This window comes from Alosa alosa, chromosome 2 (genome assembly GCF_017589495.1).
Source record: "Alosa alosa isolate M-15738 ecotype Scorff River chromosome 2, AALO_Geno_1.1, whole genome shotgun sequence".
Classification (NCBI taxonomy): domain Eukaryota; kingdom Metazoa; phylum Chordata; class Actinopteri; order Clupeiformes; family Clupeidae; genus Alosa; species Alosa alosa.
Genome location: NC_063190.1, coordinates 18,188,868 through 18,202,054, shown reverse-complemented (window position 1 = coordinate 18,202,054; position 13,187 = coordinate 18,188,868). Strand labels below are relative to the sequence as shown.

The 13,187-nt window shown below is 39.9% G+C and overlaps 1 protein-coding gene across 1 annotated transcript; it reads right to left on the bottom strand.

Moving 5' to 3' along the window:
* Positions 1–8,280: 8,280 nt before the first annotated feature.
* On the bottom strand, positions 8,281–12,801 carry LOC125310397 (ependymin). Its single transcript, XM_048267769.1, has 6 exons — positions 12,692–12,801; positions 11,967–12,001; positions 11,370–11,504; positions 11,070–11,256; positions 10,179–10,266; positions 8,281–8,545 (listed from the first exon to the last, which is right to left on the bottom strand). Exons 1-6 carry the CDS (start codon positions 12,768–12,770, stop codon positions 8,431–8,433), a joined length of 639 nt encoding a protein of 212 aa, XP_048123726.1. The 5' UTR covers positions 12,771–12,801; the 3' UTR covers positions 8,281–8,430.
* Positions 12,802–13,187: the final 386 nt, after the last annotated feature.

Genomic DNA, 13,187 nt, shown 5'->3' with positions numbered 1-13,187 from the left:
AGAGCGCACGTTGAGAGATGTATCCAGGGCAGGGCTGTACCTACACATATTTGTTGCGCGTGCTACAAAAATCATTCTTTGCGATGGATGATTTAGCAAAGATTGTTAAGGCGGACAGAGCCCGTCTACGGAGAGCCTTGCCACTCCGTATTAAGTCCCATTGTACCGAATTTTGGATGCAGTTCCACCAGAGTTCCACTGGGGGCGATCGCCATGAGTGCAGAATGAATGGGAGTCAATGGAGCTAGACAGCTAAATTGGTCTCCTTCATCTGATTGTCGTTGACAAATCTCAGATTTGATTGTAGTTTGTATAACTTCAACATGGGTTATAGGTCAAAAGTTGAATGAACGAGTACTTATGTCCTTTTGATTTCTTACAGGTTGGGTCGTTGTTGCACATAACACGCTAGCATTGTGCTAATGAATGACGTCATTGACACATTTGAAAGGCTTTCTAGAGCAATTAAGTGACTTTAAAAAATATAATACTCAACCAAGTGTATTTTCTTTGCCTCTCCTTTCGAATGCAATACTCAAATTACTTGAAAAAAAATTATATCCCAAGTGGATTTTGAGGGGTACAGCTCCATAGACCTCCATGCATTCTGCACTCGTGGACGAGCGCCCTCATGTGGAACCACAGAAGGAACTGCAACCAGTTCAGAAACCGGAAGTTTTCCGAGAGTGGCAGTTCTCCCCTTATTAGACATTCTCTGAGGCGGAGCAAGATGTTTCATCAGGAGCCACTTCCGGGAACCCGGATCGCACGAGGGGGGGGTCAAAATCCCCCTTTATGCAGAGCAGAGGCAGCGACTGCTCCATTGAAGTCTATGGGCATAGCTCAGAATTTCACCACATATGCTAAGGTCTTGGTTCTATAGAGTTAGGAATGTGAATTTCAGGCACGTTTTCATGATCCTCAAACCCTTCTGAACATTTCAGGTACATTTTTAGCATTTTTGAGCATTCCAGTCTGGAGAAAATCAACCTTATATCAGGTGTGCCGGTTATTTATGCAGCTGCTGTTGGCGGTTGCAACCTACGCCAATCAATCGTCATCGACCGCCTCTTTTGCAGACAGGATTCGATCCCCATTTCGCGTCCATAGACATGAACTACGACGAAGTATCTTGCTCCGCCTTAACAATCTTTGGATTTAGTACCAACGTTACACCGGTCCAATACAGTTTTGCCTATGGCAGTGAGACTGAGACGTTTTTTGTTTGTTCGAAGTGCCTGTGTTTAGGGTGTGAGAGGGGAGTCGACGTGCTTTGATTCCAGCTTGGTAGTAGTAGTCTATGCGATTAAAAACACGTGTGTGTGAAGTATCCAAACAATGATAACGCTTTCATTATGGCTGCTTTAGCCACAGACCTTGAGCTACTGTACAGTGGGTTGGGTTCCATTTAGAAGTGTCGCTTTCCGTGATTCACACAGCTGCGTGAAATGTATTACTACTGATATGCAAAACTATTAACTTTTCGCCAAGAGGTGGCAGCTTAAGTCCGCTTGATACTGTAAGCCATTGGTTCCCAAAGAAGATTTTATTTGGGTCGCCAGCATAGCCTAGTGACAATTTATGTTGTGTAATAGGCCTAGCATAGGGCCTACCTTATATAGCCTATAGTTTGTTAACAGTCACGGTTTTGTCATAATTCCCTCTATGCATTTTTGCATTTAATTAAACAATACAAAATTAAACAATATTTCTATCGGGCGCCTACCATGGACTAGGCTGGGTGAACTCAGCCTGATATGCCGGCGATTCCTTTTCGATTTCTTAAAAGATTGAGCTTGGTCTGGCGAAAGCCAGACTAACCATGGACCTCATAGTTGCAAAATGCAAGGGAACATGAATCAGCATATTATTTGCACAAACAATAATGGACAGTAGCTCTTCAACTTGGCCCGTTAAAATGTGTATGAACAGTCTAGCAACGCATTTCATGAAGGCCCTATTGGCCATGTCAGTTATTTGCACCACTGGGTAAAACGGCATTTTGTTTTAGACTACTGGTATTTAATTTGTGCAATAAAGCTGAATATCATATGAACTAGATGACTAAACTTATGCATATGTAGAAGAAGAAACATTTACAAAAATCCATGACATGACCTCTCTTCTTGATAGCTGTTGAAAACTGCATGGAACTGACTGCATGGAACAAAACAGGGATTGTTTTGTTTAATAATAAATAAATAAATACATTATACCTTTTCCCAAATACAATGTAGCCTACAGGTGTACCTTTCATCAGTCCAGTTGCAATGGATGGACTGTGATGAACTGCCCTACTTGTGATTGTTTAGATATTTTAAAGGTTTTATAACAATGCTACAAATTGTTTGGCAAGTGCTACAAATCTATTCACCTTTGCAGCCAGTAGGCTACTTTGTGTGCGACCATAAACACACATTCCAAACAAGCATACACAAAAGTTTCAAGAGTGGGGGATGGAGTAGAAGATGGAGACAAATTCATTAATATGATTTATTTTCGCGGAATGGATGTACAGGACTGAGCGGCGGTCATATTTTGTACCGCTATGCGGTACATCTAGTTATTTTGACACTGTTGACACAAGGGGCCACATTATCCAAACTGAAGAAATCTGAAGAAAATAAAGCACGCTTCCAAATTACCAATCCAATGTTGCCCTTTCCCTCTCTTGAAACAATTCATTTGCCTGGATGCAAAACAGAGACATTATGTTGTCAGAGTTCATATGAATGGAGACTCATGCATACCCAGAAGACTAACACTGTTATGATATATAGATAGATAGATAGATAGATAGATAGATAGATAGATAGAAAGATAGATACTTCATCCTGAGGGAAATTTGAGATTTTTAAAGAAAGTCCTTAAAAAATGCCCAATGCTCACTGCTCTGAGTGTGTGTGTATGAATGGGTGTACACTGTGTGTGTGTGGGTGTGTTGTACACTACTCCCAGATGGGTAAAATGCAGAGAACAAAGTCCTTGTACATGTAAGTATACTATGCCAGTAAAACTGATTTAGATTTAGATCTGGTTGACCCTTCAAAATAAGTCTTAATTGGATAAATGTGTAATTTACTCTCAGTGATTGCATCTCCTCATCCATCACGCTAACCCATTATTTTGATTCAGTTGAGGTTCCTGCTTCCCTGAATGTTAGGGGTACATTATATCAACCTATTACAGTAATCTATGTTCATCAAAACTTAATCTTTCTTAGCATCAGTAACATATTTACTCAACTTGGTTTCTTCCTCTCTCTAGGAAGGGATTCGTTCTTGGTCAGTCTGAATGGCTGGCCACTCACCTCAGGTTCTGTTACTGGACTTTCGTCCTCAGTGTGCCCTGCATTCTCATCAGTATCCTGTCTGGGATAACCTGAACTGTTAGCATTCATTGCAACCCCTCATGGCTTAGGTATTTTACACAACATCACTCCTGCATTCTTTGGCTGTCTGATTGCTGACTTCAGCCAACCATCCCTCCACTGTAACAGAGAGCTGTAAGATGTTTGTGATGTACAACCATTGTAACATAGTCATGTTTGGTGTTTGTTTTGATGTGAGCAGCAGTCTAATAATGGTACTGAGTTCCACTGTAACCTCTGCTGGGGCACTCAGGTGGCCAGGTTTGGTTGTCGTGTGAGCCGTTAAAGTAGTCCTACATTAACATAACGTATGCTGCTCATCTGTGTACTCTTGACAAATCTCTTGTTATACTTTGTTGTTTAAAGTTAAAGGAACCGTATGTAAGATTGTGGTCAAAATTGGTACTGCAATCAATTTCAAATTACTGTGGAGCGGTGTATCCCCTCTCCTTCCCCCCTGACTGGCAGAGCTGGCAACCCGGATGCCGAAACACTACTGACTTTGTGATTAGTAGGTGGAGGGTGGCGCATCAGGCCAAAACACAACATGACAACATCAACATCAGTTGAGGGCTGCAACTTCACTTTTTAAATGACAATATCCTGGCCAGACAATTGTTGTCAGTGATATAAGTATTTGAAATGAACATGATTTCTTAATGTCTAGTGACATATCAGGGCTATTTTATGATTAATCGAATACATTTCTTACATACGGTTCCTTTAAGTTCTGAGGTCTTTATGTGGTCGGATAGAGAGTCCAGAATGAATTTCATCAGCAGCAACATTTCCGGAAAGGTACTGGCTTGATGAAATTCATTCTTCAAGTATTTCTTTCGAAATTGAAATTAAGTTGTTTGGACTGCTGGACTAGGTTTTTTTTTTTTTTAAAAAACGGCGACGAAATTGTGAATTTCCAGAGCGTGTTACTCCACACTCGGCAATCGACTCCTATGGACTTTCCCCTAAAGACGCCAGCCGCAGCAGCAACATTTCCGGAAAGGTACTGGCTTGATGAATTTTTTGTAGCGGCGAAATGACTTGCCCTGGTCACTTCCAGGCTAACGAGTTTTGACTAAAAACGGTAAAATCGAATTTTCTCAAAACACATCCGAATTACATGATTTTGATGTCAACTCAACGTATGTACTCCTAATCATCCGTAAATTTATCTAAAGTGCATTTTACTCCGGATAATTCCTTTAAGAGTGAACCTTATGAAGCAATGGCGAAACGCGTCGTTCACTGAAAAATAAACCAGCAAAATAAGTCCACCAGTGTGCGGTGATCTTTCACTTTTCCAAATTTTAGTTAAGTTACATATTTATGTGAACAGATAGAATAGGGTATACTATATTTTAAGAGGTAATGTTATGATTTTGCAGTGTTTCACTGTTCTGCATGGCTGTGTCAGTAGCTATCTGCTCCAGATTGCCAGGTTGGCACTAATCTGATTCAGTGTGGTCCACGTCAGATGGGATGACCAACGCTATACCACCATCACCATCTAGAGCAGAGACTTTCTAATGAGGAGACACAGCGCTCAAAAAATCCTCCACAGAAATACGTTAATTTGTAACGCCAATATGGTAGTTGTCTACATATATCCTACCCTTTCCGCGGGAAAACGTTGACATGTGAATACATTGAGACAATCATGTGGTGTGTTGTGAAGACATTGTGCCGATAATGTGGTGTGTTGTGAAGACATTGTGCCAATCATGTGTTGTGATCTCACAGCTGGTGTCGTGAAGCCTTGCGCACGCACATTTCTGCCGAAATAGATGCTCGATAAGTCCCCAAAAAGCATTGCAATGTGGCCGCCGAGTGGAGGGACTTGGCTAAAAGGACTTTGGTTAGAGCACCTGGTGGATCTTTAGGTGAAGTCATGCTGTCTCTCCCTTGATGCGCATCATTGTAAATAAAACTCTGTTCTGATTTTTCCTACCATTGGTCTGATTGGGTCTTCATATCATCACTATCCAGTAATTATGACCGCCGCTAGCGAAGCGGTCATATAATGATTGTCTTTTTTTCTTTTTTTTTTTCCCGTCATCTACTTCCTGAATTTTTGGTCAACGATACCCGGGACATACATACCCACATGAAATTTGGTGGGTATGTAGCCCCGCTAGACTTTTACGGAAAAAATTTGTTTCGTCCCCGGGGGCCACTCCCCCCCCCCGTGCTGGGCCCCCCCGTGCTGGGCCCCCCGAACCGAAAAAAAGCAGTTTTTCCTAAATAACTACCTGAACCGTGGCACCGAGGATGAAGAATCTTTTATGGTATGTTGGTCTCAAGGGCCCACATCAATCTGGCCCATAATCACTCAATTGTGATTTGCACCCCCCCGGTAAAAAATGAAAATGCAATATCATTCTGCTTTAATCGCCCCTATCTTCAGTTAAGATGTTCAAATCTGCACCAAATTTTATGTGTATGATTGACCTGGCATTCTCTGGGGGTATGCCAAGTTTCGTAGAATTTCATCCATGGGGGAGTCTAAAATAATTTAGGTTATGTGTACATTTAGTGACTGTACACTCATTGGCCTGTAGATGGCGGTGCACACATATACACATGCACACACACACACAGGTACTATCGGTATTAGAACGGCCGATACATAATTACAAATTCAGTAGAATTAAAAGAAAGGCAAATATTCATCATCATCATGGCTGCATTTCCAGTATTGGCGATAAGTGGTCGTTTGTCCACTAGATGGCGCATCGTTGCAGTGAGACGTAATTTTGTTGGAAGTTAAAAGTGGGTTGGAAAAACAATGGATGCTTCCTACATGGACTGTAGTTTACCGTAGAGAACGTCTAATAAGGATAGGACGATGTTCACATGAAATGTAATTCCCATTTCTTCTTGAAGCCAAAATAAATCTGAGAATGTTTATCGGACATGCTTGGTTTTTACTGCAGGTAGGCCTACGTTAATCTTATAATATCAATAAGGGTACAATAATGTTACCGTTAGCGTTGGTTGAGTGATGGAGGCCAATTTGATTGCATTTGTAGAAAACTATAAATGCGATTATACCAAGCAAATTGATAGCAGCACTGTAATTGTATCTTTCGACTGTCATTTGTTGCACGTGCTACAAAAATCATTCTGTGCAATGAGATTTAGGCTACCAACGTTACACCGGTCTGATACAGTTTTGCCTATACATGCGTGAGACTGAGACGCCTGTTTATTTGTTTGAAGTGCGTGCAGGGTGTGAGAGGGGAATCGATGTGCTTTGATTCCAGCTTGGTAGTTGTAGTATTTTTTGATTTCTTAAAAGATTGAGCTTGGTCTGGTGAAAGCCTCAGTTACACAATGCAAGGGAACATGAATCAGCCTATATTTGCACGAACCACGGACAACACGAACAACGGACAACAGCTCTTCAACTTTGGCCCGTTATAATGTGTATGAACAGTCTAGTGACGCATTTCATAAAGGCCCATTTAGACATGTCAGCTATTTGCACCACTGGTTAGATGTAAAACAGCATTTCGTTTCAGACTACTGTTACTTAATTTGTGCATTAACAATAAAGTATCACATGAACTAAAGATGACTAAAATCTTATGCACAAGAAGAAACATTTACAAAAAATCCATCTGTCCAAAAATGACCTTTGTTTTTGATAGCTGTTGAAAACGGCATGGAACTGACAGAGCTGTTTTTGTTTATTAATAAATAAATAAATAAATAAATAAATAAATAAAAATATAACATTATGCTGATACCTTTTGCTTTTCCCAAATACAATGTAGCCTACAGGTGTAAGTGACCTTTCATCAATCCAGTTGCAATGGATGAACTGTGATGAACTGCCCTACTTGTGATTGTTTAGAGATTTTAAAGGTTTTATAACAATGCTACAACTTCTTTGGCTATTCTACAATCTATTCACCTTTTCAGCGCCAGTAGGCTACTTTCTGTGCAGCCGCACACACACACACACACAGGCATGCCAAACAAGCATACACAAAAGTTTCAAGGATGGGGGATGGAGTAAAAGATGGAGACAAATTGATTAGTGTGATTTATTTTCGCGGAAAGGATGTACAGGACTGAGCGGCGGTCATATTTTGTACCGCTATGCGGTACATCTAGTTTTGGCCAGTACACTTAAATACATTGACAAAATTAGACATTTTCCATATGCTATAAAAAGTACATTATGATGTATCTTACTTAAATTATGTTAACGAAAGGAAAAATAATAAACACTACAAATATTGTATGCAATATCTATGTAATAAACACTACAAATGCTGTATGCAAATATTTAAACTTATACTGCATTTCTTTCAGATGTCCACATCTATTTAAAGGCATTTTTTGTCACATACAGCAAACATCTCCTCACCATCCGCTAGCTGCCTGTCCCCTGAATACACTGTAAAAAATGTGGTCTCTGTGGACAGCCCAGGCTCCAAAAACGGCAACAAAAACAGCTCAACTTCCCGGGGAACATTACAACCCTGCTGTTCCATCCAGATATGGAGTTAACATCAGTATCAGGGAAACCAGTGAGAACCTTGGATCTTATAAATGCAAGATCCAGGTACACATATCCGGTCACAGTGTGCCACAGAAGTGGCTGGAGAGCACACTGTCGTCCAGTTGAAGTTGGGTGCTCACAGGTCTCTCCAGATGATTTGGATCTGGATTTGGATAACCACAAATCTTTTTCTTCGTCATTCTCTCGTTCTCTCTCTCTTTCTCTCTTCTCTCTCTCTTCTTCGTCATTCTCTCGTTCTCTCTCTCTTTCTCTCTCTCTTTCTCTCTTCTCTCTCTCTTTAAATATATATGTGTGTGTGTATGTATAAATACCAGTACTATTCAGGTTAATTCATCTAAAGAAGAGCACACTCCATAACAATGAAAAAAATAATCAATACTTTTTTTTTTCAAGAAAGAATTTTATTTTGTTTCCAGGAACATTAAAACAACTAAGATCTACACAAGGAGTGTATCCAAAGTAAAGGCCCTAACATTTGTTGAGACAATTGAGATTTTGCTGGTGACGGTCAATCAGGCATTTCACTATCTCAGTGAAACAGACCAAAGAAGGTGTCAGCTTCTTCCTCCATGGCCACCCCATCACAGAAGGCGGGAGGCACAAAGACCTTTGGGTTCTTCACCTCTGTCTCCACATCAAGAAAACTGCACAAGTGAAGATACACCAATAAACATTCAGCAAACGTTTTTTATTTGTCTTGTCTAAGAAGCAGCAGAATCACGGAAGATGGTAATGCAAATGACCTGAGCATTAGCACGAAAACAGCACAGCAAAGGTTATCAAAGGACAGGTGGCACTGCTTTACTGACATGCTGTCTGACTCTCTTGAGGTTGAAATAAGGTTATAACACTGACTTGCTGTGCAAGAGCTCAGTATGAACTACATATATAACTACTTATGTATTTCTTGACCTGCCAGATATTGGTTAGATTCAATAGAGAGAATAGATTTGTTTGGGTCTTTATTCACGGCAAGTTCTTTTGGTAGAGATGTGAGGAGGTGAGAGTCATTTTACACAACAGCATGATCACTAAGAGATTTTCTAAGTGTTTTTCATGGTTTGCATATACATGTGGACACACAAGAACCTCACAAGGTCTCTGTGGCCTAGATGTATTCAAATATTTTATAATTCCTTTGCAGCATTAAGAGATTTAAATTGTAATGGAAATATATTTACTGTCTTACTCCATGTAGATATATGTATACATATCAGGGCTTGAAAACAAAATAATTTTTCAAACGTTCCGTTCCGAACGGTTCAGGTAGGCCTATGTTTAACGTTTTCGTTCTTGCATGCGTTCCGCCACCAACATATCGGTCCTGAACCGGTTCGGAACGCAAAATATCGTTCGGTGTTAAAGTTCCGGCAGTGTTTGGCGGGCCTATCAAGTCTATTTTTGTGGACTTTAGAATAGACGTACTCATTATTTCCCCTTGATTTAGCCTATACCTTAGCTATGCCCAAAAATAATAAATCACAGGCGGCATCCAAAAACATTCAGATGGGCTATCCATCCCATAGCCTACAGACTTACTGTAGGCCTAACCTATGCCTATAAATCATTTCTTATCAAATAAAATATTTCTGGATACGTGCTAAACTCCTTACCTGGTTGTAGCCTAAGTTTTATCCATATGGAGATCTTCAAAGGCTTGCGCTATAATTCCAACCCTGTTTATAAACGAACCTGTCTGTTGCTGACAAGGCCTATCTCAAATTTCCCGTTAATCCCGTTTGCATAGAATAGGCTATAATTGCATAAACATTTCAAATCCCGACTTTAAAACGACAAAGCGTGGACAGGCAAAATAGGCTATTACTTATAGGCTACAAGCAATTTCCAAATCAGTTTCAGTAGCCTACGCCACGAGCTGGCCTAAGATCCGAAGTGGCAGACGGATAGGTTACATTACAACACCAAGACAAAATATACACATTTGGACCAAATGTCCATTTATTTGGGTTTTTTTTTTTTCAAACTGCAGAAATCATTCTTAATCATTATTAACCGGTTTTGTGGATTTCAGAATAACGTTTCTGTTCCGGAACAGTTGAAGACCATTTTGTTTTCGTTTCCGTTTCCGCTCCTCGTAAAATTCCGTAAAATTCAGTTCGTTTTCGGTTTTCGTTTTCGTTCCTTGAACCGGTTCGGAGCCCTGATACATATAACTGCTAAATTGTTAAATGAGGTAAATGCCCAAATACTGCTGTCTGGGATAAATTTGTAAAAATTATTTATACATTGTTTGACACCTGATTCTCTGATACCTACTTGAACACCAGGACATCGTTGGAGTCTGTAAACAGGGTAGCAGACAGTGTGAGACAGCCACAGGACGTGGTGGCCACCGTCACAACCCCTGCGTTCATGGACACATGGACAGAACAATCATCAGACACATAGTCAGAGGGATACCATCATATAATTTTGGCTGTATTTTTACATTTAAAAAATACATTTATTCATTTAGCAGATACTTTTATCCAAAACATTATAGCAAATTACAAATCAGTACATTGTTGTCTAAACATTGAGTATGTTTACATGGACATTAATATTCCAATGTTAACCCGATTAAGACAATATTCCGATCAAGATGCTGCCATGTAAACAGCATTTTCTCATTGCCTAAACCCGAATAACTTGAAGTGAATCTGAGGAAGACCCCAAGGTCGAAACGTCATGTGCCAAATGAGAAAATAAACTCAACAAAAGAATACCAAGGAGTGTGTGAACTTTTTTCCTAAAAAACTTGACCTTTTTTTGTTCAGCACCTGGGATGTGCACAAAGTCTCCTTAGAACTAAACCCGAATAACGTCATAGTCGGAATAAGCAATAATCAAATTAAGACAGGTGGAGTATTCTGATCTTAGACACATTACTGAGGTGTGTTGTATGCATGTATATGCACCTAAATCAGATTATAATGTCCTATTAGAATTTTCATTGCAGAAACTTCCGCAGAATCAACCGTCTTTGCTAGTAATAATCAGACTATGCTGTGCTAAATGTAAATATGAATGGAATATTCTATGAACAACGTATGTAAACCCCATAATCACAATAATGTCATGTTCTGAATAAGGTCAATAGTCAGATTATTGCTGTGCAAGTAAACATAGTCATAGATTGTCTGAGGCATTGACAGGTGATTCACTCACCTTCTAACTCAGGGACTCTCTTCCTCCACTTCCTCATGCGAACGCCCTGATCCCCAACAAACTCGCTGCCCAGGTAGGCTTCCGTCACGTGGGTGGCATTGGCAGGTATATCCAGACAGTGGTAAGTTGACTGAAGGGGCTTTTTGTGACATGTCTGGTTGTGACTGTCAATGTCAAAGAAGTAGCCCTGTACAAAAAATAAACAGAAAATAATTAATTCATTAACAATCATTGAAATTAACTGATTAAATGGATTTCCAAAAACAAAACAGGCATTGATGTGGGGAGGAGATGGATTGCCTCTTCAAAGAAAATCAGCATCTCCAGGTGGTCAGTTTTGTTGACGTGGAGCTCGTCATCTTTGAAGTGGAGTTTTTTGGCTTGGGAGTCGTAGTTGAATTCCCCAACAGAAGAAGGGGCCCCTTTAGACGCGGTCTGTGTTTGCGTATACCATAAACCAACAGACAGAGGGACAGATAGGCAGACAGACAGACAGATCAGTGAACAGACGGGATATTATACGTCTAATTTATTGCACATGATTAACTAAATGCATTTTATTATTTTTGTGTTGTTCTATGCTCCAACTCCCTCAGAAGCAGTTATAAAGGACATCAGCAGTTATAAAGGACTATGATGTCTGTCTGTGTACTTTTTGTTTTGGCTTCTGTCTGGAGGTGTCAGTTGTAGTTGGTGTTGGAATCATCTTTTAAACTCTTTATTTTCACTGTGAAGCACTTTGGAAGGAAATGTGCTATACAAATCAAAATTACTTTCTTGCTTGCTTACTTACTATAATTGGAACCAGCAACTGAGCTTTGTGACCCTTGAATAAATGTGACTACTTTGCTCTGCAGTTGTATATATAACACTTAGAATGAGCAAATAAATACTCACCACCCACAGAGTTCCGTGCATTTGTGGAGGAGGACCTGATCGAAGCAATAAGACCAGTTTACATAACAGATACAAGCCAATAAAGAAATAGAAATCAAGCATAACAGTCACCGATGGTGGTTAATATGCGATAGGAAATAATTCAAAACACATATCCCCAAGCCTCTGTAGATCTACAACTAAATAATATAGTCACCCTAGGTTTACATGTATGTGTAAAATTAAAAGAATATGGGTGTGAAAGTAAGACCATAATGTAGGTCCAAAGAATGAGAAGACGGTATAGCGAATAAGTGCCATTACTCAATCAGTACAAGGCCTGCTACTGAAATATTGAGCATCTCAAAATGTAAGTGATCTTAGTGTCCTGTATGAATAAATAAGATCTAAGTATCTCGTATGGATAAATGAGATCTTTGTATCCCATATGAATGAATGTATCCCATATGAATAAATATGAATATTTATCCCATATGGATAAATACGATCGTAGTGTCCCATATGGATAAATAAGACCATCGTATCCCATATGTCCCGTATGGGTAAATAAGATCTAAGTATCCCATGTGGATAAATCAGATCTTAGTGTCCCGTGTGGGTAAATAAGATCTAAGTATCCCATGTGGATAAATCAGATCTTAGTGTCCCATATGGGTAAATAAGATCTAAGTATCCCATGTGGATAAATCAGATCTTAGTGTCCTGTAGGAATGAAAAGTACTTACGGCATGGCTGGTGATGATCAGCCAGTACAACAGCACTGACAGACCAGAGTACCACGCAAAGGAAGCCAGTCAGTTGCATGGTTGCCTCTCTGAAGAAAGAAATACAACATCCTTTGCTTCAGCATCCCAATTTATATACCTCAGAGTCATCCCACCCCCCTCCCTTGAACTCCCTTTGAGGAGAGGTGTTGCGCAAGCATCCAGAGAGAAACATGGGTGGCGGATTTGGGGTTTAATTTTTTTTTTAATTGACTTGTGACTTGAAATGCAACTTTACCATGAGGAAACAATGACTATATCACTGTTTTACCGTACTTGTCGATGGAGATGAATACTGCATGCTGCAAACTGCATGCTGGCGAGTTAAAATTCGGTTTAAATAAGTGATATCCTCAAAGCCTTCCATGTTAGGTATTGGGTGTTAGTTTGGCCATTGCCAGAGCATAATTATCTGGGTATGAAGGCTTTTCATGAAATTGCTGTTATTGTTTAAAAG